General features: G+C 51.6%; 1 protein-coding gene across 2 annotated transcripts in view; it reads left to right on the forward strand.

The window, feature by feature from the left end:
* Positions 1-24516, forward strand: part of ERI3 (ERI1 exoribonuclease family member 3) — a 194888-nt gene that overhangs the window by 57428 nt on the left and 112944 nt on the right. For both annotated transcript variants that reach the window (XM_027837918.1, XM_027837917.1), the window contains 2 exons: positions 4521-4580; positions 19417-19508. In XM_027837918.1, coding sequence (XP_027693719.1) covers positions 4521-4580; positions 19417-19508 — 152 coding nt within the window. The remainder of the gene's footprint in view (positions 1-4520; positions 4581-19416; positions 19509-24516) is intronic.

The raw sequence follows: 24516 nt of genomic DNA on the forward strand, positions 1-24516 counted from the left end.
GTGTGTGTGTGTGTGTGTGTGTGTGTGTGTGTGTGTGTGTGTGTGTCCATTCTGTTAAATGCCAGTAAAGGGTTTTGTCTCTCACACCTGTACTTAGGAAGGGGGAGATTTATTGGTCTCTTTGTCTGGGAATAAAGAGCAGGCCTGATTGTCAGATTGTACAGCAGAGACAAGTGCTTATATAATCAGCAAACTGTCTCCCTGTTGCCGGCAGAATACGATGGTGCTGGAGATAAACTCTGCAAGGAGAAAGCCCAGCGCGCTGCCATGATGCTGGCAGTGAGGCTGGGCTCCGGTGGCTGCTGCCCGCTGCCTCTGCTCTGAGTCCCAGGGCCTGGGACTGAGGTTCTGCGGCAGGCTCTGGAGCAGTCCTCGGGAGCCCCCACCATGACCCCGGGAGGCTGGGCAGGCAGGCTCTGCTCCGAGGTGGCCAAGTCTGGGGCCCGCTTCTCGGCTCCCATGCCCTTCATCCAGACGAGAGGGAGCAGGCTCAGCAGCAGGGAGAGGGATGTAAGGCGAGGCCATAAGCTAGGGGACCCAGTGGATTGAGCACCAGACATGGCCCTGAGCCAGTCTCTCTCACCCTTAATTTCTCTTCTGTGAAATGGGGGTAGTAATAGCATCTATCTCCTGTGGTTGTTGTAAGGACAAAATGAGATCTTTGCAAAGTGATTTGCAAACTTTACAGTGCTCTAGAAATTTGTAGTAATTCGAATAGCTCTTGCTATTTGTAGTAATAGTAATAATAGTCAGTGACCTCATGGAGCTCTCAATAGGTGCAATCCCATTGAGATCGACCTCCCAGCAACCTTAGGATCAGGTGCTAGACATTTTACAGGTGAGGAAACTGGGGCTTGTGGTCCCTTACACAGCTCCTAAGTGTCAGAGGTGGGATCTTTCTGCCCTCTACCAGGGTGAGCAGGTCCTGGCCTGGGAACCTCCTGGGGAGACCGTGGGGCCCCATTCTTCTCCCACCTTCCTCAGGCACTGCATTCACACCAGGCGGACATACATCAGCCTTGGAGCATCAGAGCCGAGGGGCTGCCTTCCTCATTGCGCTCAGGGCTGTCTTGGAGGGGCCTGCTGTGGCCTCTCCCACTCCTCCTCCCTCTGAGTACCTCTCCACCTGGGCTTTGGCTGGGCCCTAGGAAGCTATGCTTCTCCCCTGGGACCCCTCCCCAAGTACCTACAGAAACCAGAGCTTCTTTGTCTCCTTGCCTGTCCCAAGGAGGCCAGCCTTTTCCTCCCAGCCCCCTCTCAGAAAGGTACCTCCTGGTCCTTCCTGCTGTTCTTCACCTCTCTGGGCCACAGTTTCCTTATTTGGATCATGCAGTGGTCCCACCTGACCCCCTAGGGCCCTTGTAGGAGAATGGATGACAGGAACTCAGACCTGCTTGGTTCCAATGCTGAGAATTACTCTGATCAGGGCCAGCAGCTCCCCTTCCCTGGCTTGGGCTGTGGCTCAGGCCTAGGGTCCCTCATCTAGGGACATCTCTAGCACTGCCCAGGAGAGATGTCATCCCCTTCTGTACTCAGCACCTCCAGCGTGTGACATAAAAGCCCTTGGTAAGCTGCATCCCTCCCCCTTCCCCCTTTCTACCCCTCACGAAGTCTGTGGTCCAAGAACACCCGGCGTCTGTCTCCCAGCTCTGGGTACTTTCACCGTCTGCCCTCCTCGCCTTGGCCACGGGCTTCCCCATCTGCCTTCATGTCCCTGTTAAAATGATACCTACAGGAAGCCCTCCCCTGTCTCCCCTGCTGCTAGCGCCCTCCCTCTGTTGATTACCCCCTTTTTTCCCTGTCCTGTATACTTCTCATGTGCACGTGTCTCCACCGTTATACTGTGAGCTCCTCGAGGGCAGACTGTCTTCTACCCTTCTTTGTATCTACAGCACTTAGCACAGTGACTGGCGCATAGTCAGTGCTTAATCCATGTTTGACTGACTAGTAGAGTCAGGAAGGAAGAAGCCGTGGTGGCCAGCCCCAGCCTAGACTAACTGGCAGCCCAGCTGTGGGGTACTACGACAAGGTCAGGGGGAACCATTAGTCTTACGGTCCTGTGGGTCCCTAACCATTGACCAGTGGGATGGGGTGCCCACCATTGACACCATCACCTGACTGGCCTTTATCAGGCATCTCCTCCTCTGTCAGGCCCTGTGCTGGGGAAACAGGGACACAGAGGAGCAGGCCTTGCCTCCAGGGAGCTGACATTCTTATTAATAGACAAGTAAATTCAAAAAGCAGATGAAGGAAATACCAAGCAATTGGGAGAGGGGCAGTGCGGAGAGAAGGGGACTAGCATTGTGGCCCAAGTGTAGGAAATGGGGGCTGTGATGACGGGTGTCAGATGAGCTCTGGGAATCCCAGAGAAGTGTGGCCTGTGGGCACGGAAGCTGTGGCTGCTGCTCTCATCCAGCTCCCTGGGTGAGGAGACCCTGGGATTGCCTCTTCTGCCTCCCTGGGGCTCTCCCTAGGTCCTCCAGCCTCAGCCCTGCCTTCGGCCTGGACCCTCTGGCTTGGGCTTCCCAGGCAAGGAAAGGGTGCAGAGGGGACTTTGTGAAGTGAGAACAGGCTGCCGGTGAAAATGGAGGAAAAGAACGGTGTCGTTAATCTTTTTAATTTATTTTCCTGTTCGACCATGGGAAGTCTGTAGGCAGCCGCTGTTACCCAATTAAAATACAGATTAATATAAAAACAGTTTCCAGAGTATAAAATGGAGTGGCCCTGGCCCTCCACTTCTTTAAGATTCCACCTAATCAAGACTTGATGAACTCTAGGCGCCCACCTGGAGGAGTGTGGTGACAATGGTGGGCGGCAGTCGCCGCCAAAAGAATCCTCCCCTTAAAGCCCAGCCTGTTCTGCCCTCCCCGGCAGGTCTTTGGTGTTCTTTACATGCACACAGAGCCTGATTGGTATTTGATCTTGACTTCTCTGCCCCGCTCCCTGGCTCCGGTCCCTTCCGGGTGACATCATAGGGGCTGTGGCTCCAAGCCTGGCCTGAGACGGTCAGGACAGGCTCGTGGGGAGTGGCTGCTGAGGCAGGACCATAGACAGAAGCTATGATGTTGAGCACGAGCTAGGGCTCCTCATTTTGCCTCTGCCTTGTAGGCCTACTTGCCTCAGTTTCCCCATCTAGAAGTCTTCCTTTTTGCTGTCTGTGGAGACCTTGCTTCTGCTTCCTCATCCTCTATGCCATGGCTTCTTGTGGGTCAGTTTCTGAGAGTGTGCAGGCACAAGACCGAGGGGATGGGGGTGAAGGGGCGGGTAGGGAGCAGGCCAACCTCCATTTGTTTGTAGAAAGAAGAAACTGCAGACCCATTGGGGCTCGTATTCCAGTTATCTAGAGCCCAGGGTAGTTTTGGGATGCCCCTTAATCTTGGGGCAGCAGTTCTTGGGATATTTCTAAGGATGCAAAAACCTGAGAGCTTGGCCCTAGCAAATAGATGAGAAAACACACCTCCCTCCTTGTAGGAGTAGAGACTGTGGGTTAGCACACAGTGTTGAAAACACTAGTTAGCTCAGCTAAACTCTTTTTCCTTTTTTTCCTTTTTTGTTATTAAAATGGTTTTTTGGGTAGAGGATTAGGATGGATTATATTTAGAAACAAATGGGATAGGGGCAGCTAGGTGGCACAGTGGATAGAGCTCTGGCCTTGGAGTCAGGAGGACCTGAGTTCAAATCTGGCCTCAGGCACTTGACACTTAGTAGCTGTATGACCATAGGCAAGTCACTTAACCCCAACTGCCTCACCAAAAAAATGAAATAAATAGGATATAAAAACAAAATATGTCAAAACTTTTAAAAAGAAGGTAGAGTGAGTAGAGCCATACTTCTGTACCTGGACCTGCACTCACTCACTATACACACATGCTCATAGACACATATGCACGGGCACTTCCAGTGTGCAGATACCCCGTTGCCTGGGGGAACAGAAGGCAGGCCATCACTCTCTTGTGGGTGGTTGCCAGCACTGGCTCGGTGCTCTCTGTAGACAGGGCTGTGTGCGTGGAGTCAGCTCCCGTGTAGGACAGAAGGACCATACCAGGGCTTGTGCCGGGGTTTGGGCTGAGAGCTCCCTGGGCACGAGGAGATGGACACAAGGGTAGAAAACCACAGGCTCTTTGCCCAAGACAAGTTTACAGTCTCGTGGTGGGGTAGGATGTGTTTGCAAGTGTCATCATTCCAGGGGCAAAGTGAGTGAGCTCTAGACACTTGAGGAGGCGAGAGCACTCTCAGCTGGGGGAGGCTTCCTGGAGGAGGTGGCAGTTGAGTGAGGCTTTGAAGGACGAAAGGGGATGGGCAGAACAGGAATTAGAAGACAGCTAGGGTTCTTGTTGGGTGGAACGCAGAGTGTCTCAAGGTGGACTGCTGCCAGATTGTGGATGGGAGGGCCTCAGATATTCGTTGGAGTTCTAAATGTATACCCTAGGCAATGGAGAGCCACAGCAAGTGCTTGAGGAAGTAAGGCACTCCTCGGAGGCCTGTGGTGGTTCAGTGTGCTGTGTTTTCTCTCCTTGCAGCTGACCGGGATCATCCAAGGCATGGTGGACGGCCAGCCGAGTCTCCAGCAAGTGCTTGAGGTAGGTCTGGGGACCCTTCCTTCCTGTCCTCTGACCACCCTTCCTCCTTCCTCCTTCCTCTCCTCTGGAGATTACAAGTATGGCTTCACTAGAATGTTATCCACTATCATGTGTCAGAGAGGGGGTCCCTCAGTGGCAGGAGGCCAAGCCGTACCCGGGCCAGGCAAGGCCCTGATCACCACTCCCCCGTGGGCCCTCCTGGCCCCTCTTGGCCCCTCTGGGGTCTCCCTTAGGGGAGAAGGGAGGGGGTGGCTCTGCTGGCTGCCAAACACTCCTCCTCCTCCCCATCTTCATCCCCTGCTCCTTCCTCTGCTCCCCTCCTCCTTCTTCCTTCCTTTCTCCTTCCCCCTTTTCTCCCCCTCCTTCCCTTCCTCCTCTATCCTGACCTTACTCTTCTTCCTCCCTCCCTTCTCTCATTCTCCCCTTTCCTCTATCTGTTCCTCCCTTTCCTTTCCTCCCCCTCCTCCTCTCATTCCTGTTTCCTTCTTCTCTTCCTTCCTCCCTCCTCCAGGTGAGCTTCCAGCTGAGCAGACATCTGTCCTTTGGCCCCCAGTGGGTTTGGGGCTTTGTTTTTGTTTAGCTGTAAATGTTGGCTCCTTGTGGCATGTGAGCACTTCATTAACTGCACAGCCTCAGCCCTGTGCCCTCCCCAAGGCTGGCTTTGTTTGCTCTCCGCTCCTCCAGGAGGGCGGCCGGGCCGGCACGGCACCCCCTCTGCCGGCCGCTTGCCTGCTGCCGGGGAGGCGTTGGGCCTGTCAGGGTGTGCAGGCTGCACTGGGTAATGATTCCTAATCAGAATAATTACAACAATTGCCTGTGTGAGGGAAATCAAATTAAAGGCTTTCGAGGCCTTGGCAGAGACCACGCTTCTAGGATGGGCTTGCTCCTCAGGGAGCAGGGAAAGGTTAAGGCGGCTCTTCCTCGTGTTTCCATCCTTTGGGGAACAAGGCAGCGGTGGAGCGCCAGGCCTCCCGCGTCCTTTTGTCCAGGCCTCTTCTTCCCTCAAGAAGGAGAGCTGGCCCGGCCTTAATACAGTAAACCTAAATCTGAAACTAGACCCCCGACAAGGCCGATGCCAAGGCTCCTCTGCCCAGTACAAAGGCAGTCCCTGTGTGTGGCCTTTGTACCTCTTGGTGGATGGGGTGGATGCAGAGAGGAGAGTAGGGGCCATATGGGTGAAGGGCAGCCCCCACCTCCCAAAGGGCAAGCTGCTTCCTCACTCCTTCATGGATCATGCCAGGCCTGGGCCTGGGGGCTCAGAGAGGCTTTCCCACATTGTCCGGACTGCCAGTGGGCATGGATGGATCGTGGCCTGGGTTTGTGGGAGAAGGCTGGGGATAGCCTGATGTGTGGGTCTTACTTTTGGTCTGAGCCTCTGAGGTGTTGGCTTCCTGGGGGCCCCATGAGGCTTATACCTGGATCTAGGTTGGGCAAGAGAGATTCCTGTGGGATTTGCTCCACTCACTGCAGGTGGGAAATGCCCCTGCCTTTTTGGGACAAGATCATTAGACATAGACATGGTTTGTCTGGGCTTTAGGAAAGCCGTGGAATGGAGTCCTTCTTGCTGTGTTCAAAGGATGGAGAAGTGTCTGACAGAATGGGCGAGAGAGTGTAACTGGTCCTACAGGGAGCGTGTGAAGGGGTCCCTGGCAACCTCAGAAGAAGGGGTCGAGTAGAGTATGCCAGGGATCTAGGCACGTCGCTGCGTGACAGATGGTGCCAGACTGGCAGGTTAGAGCGCACCGACACTTCAGTGCAAGACAGTTGGCATCCAAAAAGATCCTACCCCAGTGAGCAGCCTCAATATAAGCCACTCCCCACGAATGCATTAGAGGCTCTCTCAGCTGCCCTTTTCAGCTGTGGAACCACACTGGCCTTGCAGCCCACTGCAACCCCCAGTTCTTCTTCAAGAGACCTTAGCAGAGCCACGCTTCCCCCCTCATACTGCTGAGGCAGATTCTTTTTGAACCCAAAGGCGAATCTACAAGTTGCTGTGGCCCAGACTTCTCACCCTCAGGGACCAAGGAGCTGTAGTTACTGTGCTGTTGGGCCTCTCAGACAACAGATAGAGGTGGCCTGCAGAGGCGCCTCTGGGGGAAGGGAGTAAGCATTTACGTATAGTCCACTAGGCACCACGTGCTGTTTGCTAGTATTATGTCATTTGATTTTCACAACAACTGTAGGAGGCAAGGGCTGTGATTATTCCCATTTTACAGTTGAGAAAACTGAGGCAGGCAGAAGGTGGGAAGCAGGGGACCCATGGGAGGTTTGAGGAGGGATGAAGATTTGGAAGCATTGCTATGGTAAATGGGATAGTGAATGGATTAAGGAGGTATAATCCGTTACACCTTGCTGCAGTGAGAGCCCAGTTGAGATGACGGAGCATAAATTTGTGGTGGACCCTGTCAGCATGGTGTCCTTATTTTTTTTTAGATTGGTTTAGTAGAACGTGACCAGGGGTTATAGCAGTGGTTGGTGGGAGTGATCCAAGGCTACGGCTTGGTTGGGCAAGATCGGCAACAGAATGAGAGGGCAAAGGACCTAGGAAAAGAGGACAGTGGAGCTGGTTCCCCAGGGCTCACGTGGGGATGTGAGGAGAGTGCGGCCAGTGTAGGGTGAGGGCCTGGGAAAGAGCTGAGGCCCAGATGAGGAATAAGAGCAGGGTTTGGGAATGCAGGGCAGAGATGGATGGTGACCCGAGAAGGGGACTTCAGAGAACACGAGCATGGAGGTGGTACCTTTGTGGGGGAAGGTGAGATTGAGACACTTTCTGTGTCTTCTGTTTAGCCTGCTTGGGACATGTTGTTTGTTCCAATAAAATAATAATAATGATGATAGCACATGCCGCACTTTTAAGATTTGCAAACATTATCTTAACTTACTCCTTGCTACCCCATGTGAGGGAGGTGCTGTTATTATCGTGCTCATTTTAAAGATAAGAAAACTGAGGCAGGCAGAGTTTGAGTAACTTGTCCAGGGTTGCACGGCTAGTAGGTGTCTAAGGCAGGGTTGCTCTCAGGTCCTTCTCTCATGCTGCCTAGTTTCTGTCTGTGGCCAGCTAGGCTCTTAGCCTAGCTAAGTGCAAAGTGGGCGCTTAATGATATACTTTTCACAGTTTTCCAAATCAGTCTATTACACAGTGGTGGTGGAAGGATGATCAGATCACCACAGCTGAGTGCAGGCCCAGCAAAGATTGGGGGACTGGGGGGGGGGCAGAGACAGATCCATCACCCTTTTTAAAAATTTATTTATTTATTTAGTTAGTTTTAGTTTTCAACATTCACTTCCATAAGACTTTGAGTTTTAAATTTTATCCCCCTCCATCTCTTCCCCCCTCCCTAAGATGGTGCACAATCTGATATAGGCTGTATGTGTACATTCCTATCAAATGTATTTTCACATTAGTCATATTGTAAAGAATTAGAACCAACAGGAGGAACTACAGGAAAGAAGAAACAAAAAAAAAGAGAGTGCAAACATTCGGTCGGCATTCAGACTCCATAGTTGTTTCTTTGGATGTGGAGAGCATTTTCCATGAGGAGACCTTTGGAGATGTCTTAGATCCTTGCATCGCTGAGAAGAGCTAAGTCTGTCAAAGTCAGTCATCGCACAGTGTGACATTTACTGCGTACAACGTTCTCCTGGTTCTGCTCACTTCACTCTGCATCAGTCCGTGGGAGTCTTTGCAGGTTCATCGGCCATTTCTGCTCTGCCTTTACTGGCCCAAGATTGTTTCCTTGGTAGGGAGGCTTTCGTGACGACAGAACTGCTCATGGCTTCAGGGTCTGGCCATTCGTTCAGTTCTGGGTTTCCCCACCTGCAGGATTTGTTCAAGTTGTCTGGAGGCCTTTTGTTGCTTTACACCACAGCCCCTTCCCATCTCCTCCCCCGCAAACCCTCCCTCAGAACCAGGGTCTGTGTCTGACAGGCTCTGCCACAGGCCTTACCCAGAGTCCCCTCCCTCCCTGCCAAGAGCAGGAAGAGGTTGTGTCGTCTTGGACTTTGCCATTATCTAGGCCACAGCTTCCAAGCAGGTCCCCCAGCTCTGGGGACAGGCGGTCAACCAGCGTTCCATCCTAGTGGCTGTGTCAGAAATAGAGCAGTCTGGGGTGACCTGTTCTTGGTGAGGCTGTGCTGGCTGACACTTTGGGATCATCTACTCCAGCTGCTCTGGTCTGACCCCCACCTCCCCTCAGTAAACTCCAGTGGCTCCCTGTTACCTCGAGGATCAAATGGGAAAGGCTGTTGGGCTTCCCAAGCCAGTCACAAGCTGAGCCCTTCTGACCTTTCCAGCCTCCAAGACTCGACTGCCATGACTGCAGTCCACAGCGGAGGGACAGTGGCACGAGACACTCCATATCCCAGCTCAGGCCCTTTCCCTGGCGTCCTCCCTGCCTGGAATGCTGCCCCTCCTGCCCTGCCTTCCCCCTTCTGCTGGAGGCCTTTCCAGCCCCCCCAGACCCCTGTCAGCTCCTTCTCTCTGAGGTCCCCTTCCATTTATGCTGTAGACTTCTTTGATGTACCTCCTTCTTTAGACTGGGAGCTCCTTGGGGGCAGGAGCTGTAGCCTTGCCTTTCTTTGTATCCCTAGTGCTAAGTACTATGCTTGGTACACAGTAGGCACTTAATGAGTGCTTGTTGACTGACTGAATGTAATGATTATTTACCTTTATAGATATTTACTTAGCAACTTTGTAATACTGTGTTTTAGAATTTTCCCAGGAATGGAAATCATGCTAACTGGCCTCTGGTTTGCAAATTGTCTTCTGTTCCCTTTTAAAATAAAATTTGGATATTTATCCTTTTCTAACTTCCTGCATGCATTCTCTCTGTCTCTCTCTTCCTCCCTTTCTTTCTTTCTTTCTTTCTTTCTTTCTTTCTTTCTTTGTCTCTGTCTCTCTTTCTCTCTCTCTGTCTCTGTCTCTGTCTCTGTCTCTCTCTCTTTCTCTCGCTGTCTCTCCCCTCCCTTTCCTCCTCTGTACAGTCTTTCACTGACCATTGCCACTGACCCCCAGGCCACCCTTTCCAGTTCTCTCAGTACAATGACCTGTCCTTCATCTGGCTGACTTCGCCAGTGGAGCTCATCAAGGACCACACGGTGCCGTCTTGCTGAGTACTTACTGCACCTTAAAATGTCCTATGTAGACTTTCAGTGCTGTCTCTTGTTTTTATATCACCTAGATTTTCCCACATTCCTCTTCTTCCCCCTCTCAGAGAGCATCCCTCATCATAAAGATTTTTCTTTTAAAGAAAGAATGAGGAAAAGGAGAGAAAGCAGGTTTGATGACCCCCGCCTGCGGAGCACTGAGCCCCTCGGGGCCAAGTCAGCTCTTCCTCATTTCCCCATTTTGGGGCTCCATTTTGGTGGCTTGGTGGTGGATATTTCTCCCACTGATGTTGTTGAAGTCATGGTGTCGCTTGTTTTCCTGGCCCCACTTACTTCCACTCTATGGCTGTTTGTGGAAGTCCTTCCAGGCTTCTCTGCTTTCCCTGTTTGTCATTGCCGGTCACCGTGCTGAGTCCTGGGGCTACAAGAAACACAATTGTGACTCCCATGGGCCTGACGTCCTACTGCAGGAAACCCTGTGCACATCGTCATGGACATTCAAGGTCCTCTGAGAGGAAAAGGCGCTGGCAGCTGGAAGCAGGAGAAGCTCCTGAGGAAGGCAGGATTGGAGCCGAGTCGTCAGGGAAGCCAGGAGCCGGATGGGGTGGGGGCATTGCCAGTGGAAAGGCGAAGATCTTGCCTCCCTCACTTGCCCGTGAGCATCCTTCCCACACCTGAGAGGGGCTGTCCTTTCTCGGAACCTCCTCTTTTCTCCAGTGTGGCTCAAACTCAAACCAAACCAGACCAAACCCCAGCCCTCTGGGTTGGCCTTCATCATCCTTCTTGGTCCTCCATGCCCTGTTCTCCGTAGGCGTCTGGCTCTACTCTGGCTCCCGTCCTATGTTTAGGTCTTTCCCAAATCCAGGCCGGGTAGTGAGCTCCCCGTGGCTCCACACTGGTCTCTTTTGGAGGCCTCTTGTTCTCCTTCAGAATCAGTTCCTTTGGCACCATATGAACTTCACTCTGAGAGGGTCCCATCCTTCCTGTGCTGACTTTCCTGACAGAATCTGGGTCTGTGGAAGGATGCTTCTCCTTCCCCTTGGAAACATGCTCTCCCCTAGTCTGGGCCCAGGTCAGACAATTCCTAGCTTCCTTTGTCATTTCCTGAAGGGCTCCCGTCCTTTGTACCGTGGGAGCTCACTTCTCTTGTGGTCAGCATTAGGTCGAGTATAGTGGACTTTAGTGTTTGAATCCTGAGCTGGGCTTCTTAAAAGTCCTCTTTGGTGCCCAGTGGAGTCATGTGAATCGGGGGTCGGTCACCCGGTGTGACAAGTCTGAGGATGTTGTCCAGCTGCCAGGAGACCCTCTCCAGGGGTCCTCATGCTCTTCTGGATGCTTCTTCTATTCAGTCGGGGGAGACCCGGGACAAAACCTACACCTGTTACTTAGTGCCCTGGGTTTCTCGTCCTCTTCCCCTGCCCCCACCAGCCCCCAGTGAGACCTTCTTCTACCAGGGAAATCAGGACAGAGTCCCTGAGCGCCATTTGATGTCAGTGGATTCATGCTACACAAACTCTGCCCATGCCATAGGGTGAATTCTCTTCAGTCTGGCACCAGCCTCTCTTTCCAGAAGACTTCCTATCCTTCTGCCCTGTTCTGCTTGCATGAAATGACACCTGCCATCTCCCTGCCTGCGCATGAGGGGCCCCCACCTCACTTCTGTGTCTCAGCGTCCTGACACCTGATCAAGACTCAGCTCATGTGCTGCCACTCCCAGGAGGCCTTTCTGCACACCCCCCCCCCCAATAAATCACTGTGTCTGTACCCAGAAGCTCCTGGAGGCAGAGACTGTCTCCATTTTGTCTTTGTGTCTCATTGCCTCCCATCAAGCTTAGCACACAGTAGGCACTTGATAAATGCTTGTTGCGTTGAATTGAATTCTACCCTCCAGCTCTCTGATTGGTAAGGATTCCTTTCTTACCATCCAGATTCTTCTTCTTTGTCTCTTGCTGAAGTACTCCTCCCTCGTTTTGGGAGGAGGCCTTGGTTCTCCCTGATAACCTAGAGGAGTAAGTGGTCTCTGAGCCTCTTCTCCTCTTTCAGGATGAAGTCCAGCCCGCTCTTTGACTTTCAGGACAGTCCCACATCTTAGGAGCTCTACCAAGATTCCCTGTACATGCTACCAGCTCTCAACAAGCAGCGTTATGGGGTCTCGGTCTTAGAATGGGCAGGGAGCTTAGAAGAGCGGACCGAGATGCAGAGTGACCCGTGCAGACTGTCAGACCTAGTTCGAGGGAGAGGTGGGATTTAGACCCAAGAGGGATCCCCCCCCAACTCCTGCCCTCGCAATCACCCAGGTAGGGTCTGCTGCCCAGTGGTGGTGGAAGGATGATCAGATCGCTGCAGCTGAGTGCAGTCTGTGTTCTCTCCTTGGCCTGTGGGAGGTCAGTGGACAGAGGGACTGCCCACAGAGCTCCCTGGCAGGCTTGGCCGGCTCCAGCTTCCAGGAGTGTCAATACTAGGCTGAGGGGATCTTGACCTGAAGTGGGGGTGGGGGAGCTTCCTGGGCAGCCCCATGTGCCCTGGGCATAAGCTGGGGCAGTCCTGGCAGCTTGGTCAGTTTATGGCCAAAGTTCAAAGGGGAACAACTTTGCTCCCTTCCTAGCCCATGCTGTTGGGGCATAGGTCACACCCTTCTCCTCCCAGCTAGTCTTCACCCTCTTCTCCATCAGCGTGTCTACCGTCCTGATGAGGGCTTCCTAACTCTGAGGAGGAAGACAACGATTTTGGGCCTTTCAAGGCAGGGGTGGTTTGTGTTAGGTTTGGACTGCCTGGGTGCTGTCAGGGATGAGATTATCTTTGACTCACCCCATGTGTGCATTCTGCTTCTTAAAAATAGTCGTGTGTGTGTGTGTGTGTGTGTGTGTGTGTGTGTGTGTGCGTGCACTGCCCATGGTGTAGGGAAAAGAACACGGGCCCAGGAGTCAGAGGACCTAGATCTGACTCCTGGCTCCAATGTTTTCTTGCTATGGGAATTTGGCCAAGTCACTAACCACTCCACACCTTAATTTCTTGGTCTATAAAATGGCTTGAGAGTCAAGTCAGATCAAGTCAGCTAACATTTATTAAGCACCATCTGTGTGTAGCATCCTGCTAAGTGCTGAGGATACAGCAAAAGACAAAAAGCAGTGTAATGGGAGAGACGACATGCAAACCACCAAGACATAGTGGGGGTCATCTCGGAGGGTAGACCTGGGAAGCCAAGAGAAACAGCGGGCCAGGCCTGGGGAATAGTCAGAGAAAATGTTCAGTCAGGAGATGGAGTATTTTGTGTGAACAGGCCAGTGTCACTGGGTCAGTGAACACTTGAAGGGGAAGAAGGGGTAAGAAGACTGGAAAGATAGGAAGGGGCCAAACAGAGTACTTTATATTTGGTCCTGGAGGTCCCGGGGCCGCCGGAGCTTCCTGAGTGGGAGTGGGGCAGGGTGGCATGGTCAGACTTGGTGTTAGGAAGATCAGTCTGGTAGCTGAGGGGAGGATGGATTGGAGAGAGGACTGAGGCATTGAGACCAGTCAGCAAGCTACTGAAATAGTCCAGGCAAGAAGTAATGAGGGCCTACAGATCTGCTTGACAGACCGTGCTGTCTGCATTGTCAGAGGAGGGAAGGGGGCATCTATGAAAGATGCTACAGAAGTAGAAAAGACGGGCCTTGGCAGCTGATTCGATATGGAGCTGGGGTGTGAAGGAATGAGGAGTTAGGAGCCTGGGTGACGAGGAGGATGGTGATGCCCTCAACAGGAACGTGAAATAAAGAAGAGGAGAGGGTTTGAGGGGGAAGGATAATGAGTGTGGTTTGGACGTATTGAGTTTATGGGGCATCCAGTTCATGATGTCCACTAGGCACTATGAGATGTGAGATTGGGGGTCAGGAGATTAGGGCTGGACAAGTCATCTGTATAGAGATGAAAATTGAAACCATGAGAGCTGATGCGATTGCCAAAGGAAATATTACAGAGAGAGGAGAGAAGGGGTCCATGGCAGCAGAGGATCCACATGATTATCTGAATAAGGTCTAGCAAAGAAACCTGAGGAGGAACAGTCAGAACTGGGGGGGAGGGGGGATACAGGAGGTAACAGTGTCATCAAATCTAGAGACCAGAATATCGAGGAGAAGAGGGTGGTCAGCAGAGGCAGAGGCTGCAGAGAGGTCAGGAAGGATGAGGACTAAGAACTTGTCGTTAGATTTGGCGGTGAAGAGATCATTAGTTTTGATTGAATGATGAGGTCAGAGGCCAAACTACAAAAGAGAGTGAAAGGAGAGGAGGTGGAGGGGCCTGTCGCATGGCATTCTCTAGGAATTTAGCCCAATGAAGGAGAAGAGAGATGGACTGATAGCGGGCAGGGACAGATGGCTCAAATGAGGGTTTTTTGAAGAGGGGGGAGAGATCCCCCAGGGTGGGCATATTTATAGGCAGCAGGGGATCCCCCAGCAGATACGAAAAGATTAAAGTGAGAGAGGGGGCAGTGTGCTGGAAGAGAATGGGGTAGAATAGGGTCATCTTGCAGTGAGTTAAGGTTCATCCTTTGTATTGGTATCCTCAGTGCTTAGCACCGTGCCTGACACATAGGAGGCACTAAATAAAAGCTTGCTGATTGGTGGCTGAAGAATAAAATCCTGGGTCAGAAAAGTCACATTTCTGGCCCCTGACATATTCAACATTGTTGTCGTTGACTAAGTTTAAGGCAGAAAGTAGTCTGTTTGTGTGATTTGGAGAAGGCCTAAAGGTTAGAGGGACTGCTGCTACCCAACAGTAGAGGACGTTGGTTTAAGATGAAACTAATAGGGGTAAGTGTAAAGTTTTGTGATTGGGTTCAAAAAATTATTTGTGCAGTTACAGAGTGGAGTTGTTGCTTCTTAGCAGTTCAGGTATGAGAGGGAGAAAACTCTACATTTAGTCACCCAACTAGATACTATAAAGAAGCCATGACATAGGAAGAAGTAGTATCCAGAAGTTTACAGAAGCCTCAATCCAAGAAAGGCTCTAGAAGCAAAGTCTGTGGCCTCAAAAGTCTGTGTATAAGGCACAAAGTTTGGGCAACAGACAAGAGCTCCTAACTCAGGGAGCTGGCCACCTTGACTTCTCAGGTATCTCTTAGATATTGTAGATTAAGACCTGTGACTGGACTATGGCTCTAGAAGGCTGTACTTCACTTCAAAGAAACAGGAAAGGCCACATTGTATGTTAAGTAGGAATACTCCTGGGGGAGGGAGGGCTGGCCTGGAAGTAACCTGCTCAGGAGGGTCCAAGTGGTACTATTGAGCCACTGCCAGTGTGGAGGGCTGCCAGGGCTCTGAGTGGAAGGTGCCACCAGTTGGAATGACTTCTGTCAGAATGTGGTTAATTTGGAACTCTGTAGCTAGTGTCTTGACTGGCCAGAATCCTGGATGACATTGATTTGATGGTACCCAGCCAGGTGTATAGGAGAGCTGAGTTTGGGAAGTTTCACCCAGCCCATAGGATAGCTACCTCTGCTGGACAGCTGTGACCACCATCAGAAGAGCTGCCTCTAGATCCGACCTCAGTTTGCAGTATTGTGGTCTGCACTAGGTGTCTGTCTTCCTTGGTCAGTCTAGTACAAATGGTCCTCCTCAGCAGTAGTCCATAGCTAGTCAGACACCATCTGGAGGCAGAGACTAAGAAGGAACGTTTTACCCAGCATACCTTCTCCACAATGACCTAGAAAATGCACCAGACTGAATTTTGATCAGGAAAGCCAAGAAAAGGTCACAATGAGTCATTTCTTCAGCCCAAGGCAGCTCAAGGAGACAGACAGAAAGGTCTGCTGACAGTGGGGATGAAGGGGTTGCCCAGAGTGTGCATGGTGCCAACAGCATGGAGCATTCCAGCTCTGAGGGACTGAGAGTAGGCCAAGGCAGGGTGCCAGGGCAGGAAATCCTGGGGGATTCCTGAACTAGCACTGGGTACAGGAGCTATGCCATCTGGCACTTCTCTTACCCATTACCCAGTTCTAGGTCACAGATCTAGGGAGGAAAGGCATGGTCCCGAGCCAGTGTGGGCCTAGCTATGTTCTGAGCAGAAATGTAGTTATAGGGCTCTGAGCCCAAGAGAATAGACTTAGTTCTAGCCTTTAACTCAACACGTAAGCCTGCAGTAGAATAACCAGGGCAGGAGTCCCAGACCAAAGAGGAGCCAGGAGTTCAGTCACTCTGAACCTACAGAACTTCCCATCTGCCTAACAGAGACAGAGTCCAGCAACAGTTTCCTGAAACTCAATAATGCACAAGCTAACAGACTCAGACCCAAGTCAGGAAATTGCAGAACTTATACCAGAAGGGCAGTGAGCAGACCTCCTTCCCAATGACATCTCTTTGAGAGCACTGAAAACTTGCAGACCCCCTTCCCCCAGACTGATGTGTAAAAGCTCAGGTCAGACATTCCTGTTAGAAGTGAGCAGAGCCCACCACTAACATAACAGTCCATAATCAAGTTATAAGCTGGAAGAAGGAGCAAGCAAAAACAAATAAAAACAAAAAAGAACCTAACCAAAAAGAGTACTTTTTGTGACAGGGACCTCTAGACACAAATACAGAAGAGAATGACTTGAAAACATCTACGAGAAAATCTTCAAAGAAAAATGCAGCTTGGATACTAACCCAACAAGAATTCCTGGGGGGGGGGGGGGAAATCATCAAACAAGAAATAATAAAACAAAATCAAAAGACTTTTAATTTTTATTTATTTATTTTAAGTTTTCAACATTCACTTTTATGATGTTTTGAGTTCCAGATTTTTCCCCCTCCTTCCCCTCTCCCTCCCCAAGATGGCATGCAATCTAATATAGGCTATACATGTACAATCATATCAAACATATTTCCACTTTAGTCATGTTGTGAAAGAAGAATCACAACAAAAGGGAAAAACCATGAGAAAGGAAAAAAAAAGAGAAAATGGTATACTTTAATCTGCATTCAGACTCCATAGTTCTTTCTCTGGATAGCATGTAGATAGCATTTTCCACCATGAGTCTTTTGGAATTGTCTTAGATCATTGTATTGCTGAGAAGAGCTAAGTCTGTCAAAATTGGTCATTGCACAATGTTGTTGTTACTATGTACAGTGTCCTTCTGGTTCTGCTCACTTCACTCAGCATCAGTTCATGTAAGTCTTTCCAGGTTTTTCTGAAATCTGCCAGCTCATCATTTCTTACAGCACTATAGTATTCCATAACATTCATATACCATAACTTGTTCAGCCATTCCCCAGTTGATGGGCATCTCCTCAATTTCTAATTCTTTGCCACTACAAAAAGAGCTGCTATAAATGTTTTTGTACATGTGGGTCCTTTTCCCTTTTTTATGATATCTTTGGGATGCTAGTAGTGGTATTGCTGGATCAAAGGGTATGCAGTGTTAAAGTCCTTTGGGTATAGTTCTAAATTACTCTCCAGAATGGTTGGATCAGTTCACAACTCCACCAACAATTTATTAGGGTTCCAATTTTCCCACATCTTCTCCAACATTTATCATTTTCCTTTTTTGTTCATATTAGCCAATCTGATAGATATGAGGTGATACCTCAGCATTGTTTTGATTTGCATTTCTCTAATCAATAGTGATTTAGAGCACTTTTTTCGTATGACTATAGATAGCTTTAATTTCTTCATCTGAAAACTGCCTGTTCCTATCCTTTCAAGTTAAAAGACTTTGAAAAAATAGAAAAAAATGAAATATCTCATAGGGAAAACAACTGACCTGGAGAAGAGATTGAGGACAGATAATTTAAAGCCTTGAACAACAACAACAAAAAGTCTAGACATCATATTTCAAGAAATAATCAAAGAAAATTGCCCAGATTTCTTAGAACCAAAGGGCATGGTAGAAATTGAAAGAATTCCACAGTTACCTCCTGAGAGAAATCTCAAAATGAAAATTCCTAGGAATAGTGTAGCAAAAATCCAGAGCACTCAAATCACAATTTTCAAGGAACAGAGAGTGTGGAATAATATTCCAGAAGGTAAAGGCTTGCAACCAAGAATAACCTACCCAGCAAAACTCAGTATAATCCCGCAGGGAAAGACTTTCAAACATTTCTGATGAAAAGACCAGAGCTGTGTAGAAATTTTGACATATAAACACAAGACCTAAGAGAAGCATTCAAGGGTAGGCATGAGTGAGGAACCATAAGGGACTGAAGGTTAAGCTGTTTACATTCTTATATGGGGAGACAGTACATGTAATCCCTTGGAACCTTATCATTACCAGGGTCCTTAGAGGGAATCTAGTAAGAAGAGCCTAGTGTGATTCCGCTGTGAGGAATGGAAGGGTCAGGGGATGAAAGGTGCTGGGACGTGGAGGGGGATGGAAGAAAGATGGAGAAAATCATCTCACATAAATGGAGTACGTAAGGAAGCATTTATGCAATAGAGCGGGTAGGGGGAGCAGGTGACTAACCTCACTCTCATCTGGACTCGGGCACACAAGTGCACAGTTGGGTGCAAGACTTCATCTTACTTGCCAGGGAAGTAGGAGGGGAAAGTGAGGAGAGAGTAAAGGGGAAGGTGGAATAAGGGAGGCAGTAGTTCAAAGCAAAGAAGGGAAAAACAGAAGTGATTTTATCATTGGTGTAGACCGCAGACCACCTGGACAGAAAGAGAAGAGAGATGAGGAGTTTGGGGAATCACTCCCAAGTTGGAACAGAGTCCGGATGTGGTGCCGATGGGGGACTTCAGTTATGCAGGCATTTCCCGGAGCTTTTCGCTAAAGCAGAGCTGCTAGTAACTCCTTGACTTGCCTTAATGATAATTATCCTTTAGAAGGTAGGTGACCTCAAGGTCTTGTCAGCAGGATTCTAGGTCAGCTCACCATTAGTGTAGACAGCTTCTGAGAGCACTTCCAGCTTGGAGAGTCTTGGAATGAGAGCTTTGCTTGCTGCAGCCTGGCCCCAGTCTAGGTGTGGGACCTGAGCCTGTCTCAGGCACCAGGTACTTAGTACCTGGAGTACCTTAGTACTCTAGGCTTCCAGGGTTCCCCCAGCTCTGGATCTGAGATCACTCTTGGATCACAGATTTGAGTCCTTTGGTTCTCTGCTGAAATGCTGCTGCATTGGCATGGGGAGAGGGCCCTAGGCACCCACCTTTGGGACGCCTGATAGGCTGGTTTCCAGACAACCAGACAGACTTTGATGCTGCTGGAGGCTTGGGTCCAGGGCATTGGCTCCCTGCGTCCCTGGGGAGAGGGCAGGACCTCGGCACCTTGGAAAGCTCAGAATGGTCCTTCCTGGCAGGATGGTAGGGTTGGAGCACCAGGGATTGCCCAGTTTTTGTCTTTGTATCCTTGGCAACTGGTACATAGCAGGTGCTTAATAAATGCTTGATGGATTGACTTCTTGACATCTGCCTGGAAATAGGGATGGGAGTTTTGCCTTAAAGACATGGGTTGTGAAGTACTTCTTTCCCTTGCCCTCTTTAGTGCTTGATGAGGAACTAATTAGTTCTTAATCAGGGGTCCCTGTCCCTGTTTGGCACTATTTGGTTCAGCTTTAGATGGCCTATGGTGGTATGCCAGCTAGGCTGAGAGGAAGGGAGGGGGAACCGCAGAGGCAGCTCCGGAGCCCCAGCCCCAGGGAACCACCCTGTCCACGCAGGGGGAGCAGAGGGTCACCCAGTACCCAGGACACCATTTTTCCCTGCTTATCGGCTTCTGGCTACCAGGCCTTTTGTTTGTTTCAGAAAAGAAAGAGGCCAATCTCTTCTCTTGTGCTCTTTCCAGAGGGTCGATGAGTGGATGGCGAAGGAAGGCCTTCTAGATCCAAGCGTCAAGTCAATCTTCGTCACTTGTGGAGACTGGGACTTGAAAGTGATGTGAGTATGACAAGGGCAGCTTGGCCCCAGCCGTTGAGACTGTTGGCAGCTTCTAGGGAGGCATCTGAGCAGGCCCTCGGTTGTGGCTGGGCCCACTCTGCCCAGTGCCTTTCCACCTGGCTCTTTCTGACCCTGGGGCAAGCTCTGCTGCTGGCAGGTCGTCAGGGGGACGGGCCAGGTATGTGGAATTCATGTTTTTAGGAAGTTCAGCGGTAAAGGACTGAGAGTGGTTGGGGTCCCCCTACCTCCCCTGCTGCCACGTGCAGTCTCTGGGAAGCGAGTCCACGACAGGGAGATTTCTGGAGGCAGATCCTCGATGACCTGGGGCACTGTAGGAGGTATGTCTCCCCATCTTTTACATCTGCCTCCCCACCTTGGCCCCAGAGTCTGGAGGGAAGTCGGTTTCTGTCCTCACTGGCTCTTAGGCTTCTGCTAGCCTTAGGGGTTGGGAGGTGTGCAGGAGGGCTGGGGCTTGTTTGCTGAGGATTGAGAGTATTGATCCCTCCATGTTATTTGTGGCTGAAGGTGGAGAGCATCTCCCTGGGGAGGGGAGGACTGGAAGGGCCTCGCTTACTGCTGACCAGCATCATTTTCTCTTTAAGCCCCCCCCCAGTCCTTTCGTGCTAGGGTCACAGAGTCGGAGCCGGAAGGGACCATCAAGGCCAGCCTCCTCATTTTACAGATAAGGAAACTGAGGCTCTGGTGGGGCGAGTGAGTTCATCGAGGTTGTCCAGGGAGTAAGCATCCAAGTTGAAATTTGAACCCAGGTCCTCTGACTTCAGAGTCAGGGCTCCCCTGTTTATTGAGTTCAGAAGATGGAACTTCAGAGCTAACCTCTGAGGGGAAGGCTAGGACCCCCATATTATACTTAATTACTTCCTGCTATCACCCCCCCAGCTCACACTCCTCCCTTCCTGCACCCCAGCTGCACACTCATACTCAGAGCTACAGACAGCCATAGTTGTGGGGGAGGGGAAAAGGGTTGGAGGCTGATAGGAGGCTCAGGGTGGTTTGCCGGAGTAAGTGATTGGGGGGAGAAAGGGCAGAGGGACATAGGATCTTGGGGCTGGGGGGGGGGGGGGCGGGCGGTCCAGGGTTAGAGATGTGGTGAAAACCCAGGAGGGCTTACCCGGCCAGCATGCCCAGGTGCTCTGCCCACCCAGCTACCTGGCTTCATCTGCAGCTCTTCTTGTGAGAGTGGCCCTTCTTAGGGTGGGAGAGGGGATGCGGTATGAGTGTGAGGCCTCCTTTCTGCCCCTCTGCCCTCAGCTCTTTGACAGGCCCATTGCCGGGGCCAGGCCAGCATTACTCACTGAGTTAACTGGTATTGCTCTAGCATCGCAGATCTGGATCGTCATATAGGCAGCGATAGAACTTGCTGAAGGAAGGATGGGTGGGGGGGCTGTGAGCACTGGGTTGGAAGCGGCATCTGTTGGGGAGCCTGGGGCTGGCTTGGGCATGGGAGAGGGAGACAGGGCTGCCCGGGAGACAGGTGTGTGGGAAGGAAGCTGATGGGCTGGGGAGGCCTTGTGGGCTGGCAGGCCTCTGACTGCCTCTTAGCAGCCAGACCCAGGCTAGCTGCTGGGAAGGCAGCCTCTTAATTAAACGTCTAACAAAATAAAAGCCACCCAGGCGGACGTCCGCACCATGCTCCGTGACAACACATCCGATGCAGCGGCGTTCCCGTAACCGCCCATCTGAGTCTCCACTTGTCTCCACGTCGGCTCACGGAGGGGGTTTTTATCACATAGAAGAGCGAGGCAAGCTTGACACATGTGCCGCTAAATTGACATCCATAACTTGTTAGTGGTGTGGTTCAGACTCTCCCCTGCAGTCCCTGGGAGCTGGGCATCTGTGTTCTGAGGCGCAGGGTCTGCTGATTAGTGAGACTTAGACAGGTGGGGAGTGGGGCGGCAGCCTCAGCCGCAGAAGGGGTGGGGGCTGGGCTGGGTCTTTGGGAGCCCGATCAGAGCCGGGCCCTGCCTGCAGAGCAGTGCCCGGCACCTGTCTTAGCTTCTGGAAAGCTGGAGTGTCATTAGTAGGGAGACATTTCATCTTGCTGAGAAGCAAACCCAAACCTAAACTCCCCTAGCCCCCACTGTCTCCTTCTGAACCTGCCTTTTGGGAGTGGAGCTAGGTGGTGACTGAAGGGCCTTGGCCAGAGTCAGGCTGACACAGAGTGTGTGGCCCTGGTTCATTTTACCCGGTTTGGGTGGCTGAAGCCCAGCTCTAGGCTCTGGGGGTGCAGCAGGAAGCACGGGTTGCTGCAGTTGGGGTGGGGCCTTTGTCCTGTGGGAGGGGGTTTCAGGAGTTATCTGCAAAGGTGGGACACAAGGACAGGAGAGGACCAGCCCCAGGAGGGGTGATGGCATGTGCAGGGGCAGGAGAGTCCCTCCTGCTTACCTCTCATTACTTGGGGTCTGTAGCCTCTGACCTCTTAGCCGGGGGTCACAGCTGCTTTCTTAATTTCCTGCGTGTTGTCCTCCCTGGCTTTAGGTTAGACACGTGTGCTGAGTTTCCCCAGCAGCCTCTGTGGGCAAGGATGCCCCTCCTCAAAGAGAGATGGGCCTCCTAGTGAGCTCCTGGCGTGGAAGGGGAGGGTGGTGGGCTCTGCTCCCCCAGGGCGAGGGCTGTGAGAAGTGACAGATTGTCCAGAAAAGCTACCCAGCGGGAGGGAGAAGCAGACCCCAACCCCAAAAGTCTTGGGGCAGAGGCAAGATGCCTCAGCTGGGGTGGAGCTTTGGGCCTCCTGGGGGAGGTCCCCAGCCTGGCCAGGGGGATTTCATTTGTTTCTTTCTTTTGACTCCCAGATCTCTTGAGGGGGACAGGACTATGATTGTTCCCTAGTCTAGGGCCCAGGGAATCCTTGTGTCCGGGCCACACAGGCCGTGGTGAGGCTGTTGGGGTTCCTGACCCCGGCCCCCACTGTCAATGACTGCTTTGGTCCTGACAGCCTCCGTGTGGGCCTGGGCTGCTGCGGGGTGGCAGAGGGGGTCCCGAGAGTGGTGTGGAGCTCCTCTCATCTGCATGGCAGGCACACACAGCTCCGCCACCTCCCGAGCTGCTGCCTTCTGGGCTCGTCCTTTCTGCCTTGATGGAAGGAAATGGCACCAAGTATTGGCTCTGAGACAGCCAGCCTTGAGCGCTTGTCTTTGGGGCTGAGGGGGAGATTCTGCTCCTGTTGCTGAGCGCGTGGAAGGAGGCTGTTAGCGAGCTGCCCGTCATCCTGCGGCCTGCTGATTGGCTGCAGCCGTGAGGCGAGTCACCTCTGATTAGCGGCCTGCCAGGGACGAAGTGTGAGTGAGAACTCCCTGCCAGCCCTGACTTGTCTCATTTCCCATTACTTTTATCCATCACCACAAACGCCCAGGCTCCCCTCCTGAACTAATTAAGTTTGCATGTGTTTAGACACATTGCCAAATAGGGTTTAGCAAAGCGGAACTGAGCTACATCTCTTTCTGAGCAGGCAAGGAGTGGGATGGAAGCTGGTCCTCCCTTACAGTGAGGGAGAAATTCAGTACAAAGTGGGGATACAAGGAGGGACAGTGGGGCCCCCTTGGTGGCAGCTCTGGGGTGGCTGGAGGGGGCTGAGGGGCCCTGGAGGGACAGGGATGGGGAAGCAGCTGCAGTGGGGGCCTTGAGAGGGACCAGGAGGCAGAGATTCAGTCAGTGAGCGTGCATTAAGTGGCTGCTGTGTGCCAGGCACCATGCTAAGGGTGAGGCATACAAAGAAAGGCGAGAAGACAGTCCCTGGTCTCCTGGAGCTCACAGTCTAATGGGAGGGACGATGTACAAATAACTGTACGCACAGGCTAGAGGCAGGAGCAGTTGGAGGCAACAGAAGGAAAGCGCCAGCATTAAGAGGAATCAGAAAAGGCTTCTTGGAGGAGGCAGAGATGAGGACAGAGAACATTCCATGCATGGGGGCAGCCAGTCAGGAGATGAGGCTGAGATGATGAGATCTGTGAGTATGTGTGGAGGCAGGTGGAGGCAGGGTGTAAGAAGACTGGGAAGGTAGGAAGGAGCCGGGTTACGAAGGCTTGATCGCCAAATGGGATTTTATTGTCGATGCTGAAAGTGATAGGGAGCTGCTGGAGTTTATCGAGTGTGGGCATGGCGTGGACCAGGGCTTTAGGAAGATCACTGGCGGCTGGGTGGAGGGTAGACTGACGTGGGAAGAGACTTGTGGCAGGAAGGCCTCCCAGCAGCTGAGGACAGAGTCAGAGAAGGGGACATATTTGAGAGCTGTTGTAGAAGCAAGATCCATAGGCAAGAGAGAGCGAGTGAGGGCCCGGGAGGATGGTGGTGTCCTGGACAGTAAGAAGGATGTTTGGAAAAGGCTGGGGGGGCTTGGGGGAGCGAAGATGAGCTCAGTTTGGGACATGCGGAGGTCTGGAGGTCGTTCAGTTTGAGATGTCTGAAAGGCCAGACCAGGGGCTGGAAAGTGGCACCAAGCCTGCGTCCCATTACAGCCAGAGCAGCGCCCCCAGTGCAAGTGGCTGTGCTCTGGTATTTGTCTGAGTCTTTGGAAGGGACAGGGTGGGAGCCTTGGGAAGGGCGAGGCTTTGTTCTCCATCCCACACAAATGAGGAAATTGAGCCCTGTGGCTTACCTAGAGCCCTTCCAGGCTTGTAAATGTTGTCTCATTGGGTCTCTATGACAACCCTGTGGGTGCTGTCCTTGTAACCATTCTACAGATGAGGGAACTGATGCTGAGAGAAAGTAAAGGAGGTTCTCAGGGTCCCATGGCTAAGAAGTGTCTCGGGCAGAATTTGCACTCAGCTCTTCCTGATTCCAAGGCCCTCTCTCTGTCTCCTTTGCCACCTAAGTGAGGCTCAGAGCGGGGGGGGCAGAACTGTGACCAGAAGCCTGGTTTTCTGGCTGTGTCTAGCTTGTCATTGCACTAAAGGGGAAGAAGAAAGGAAGGGAATGAGCATTTATTAAGCACCTACTCTTTGCCAGGCCCTGTGCTAAGTGCTTTACAAGTATTTTCTAATTTGATTTCCTG

This window comes from Vombatus ursinus, unplaced genomic scaffold, assembly GCF_900497805.2.
Source record: "Vombatus ursinus unplaced genomic scaffold, bare-nosed wombat genome assembly UNPS02014825.1, whole genome shotgun sequence".
Lineage (NCBI taxonomy): Eukaryota > Metazoa > Chordata > Mammalia > Diprotodontia > Vombatidae > Vombatus > Vombatus ursinus.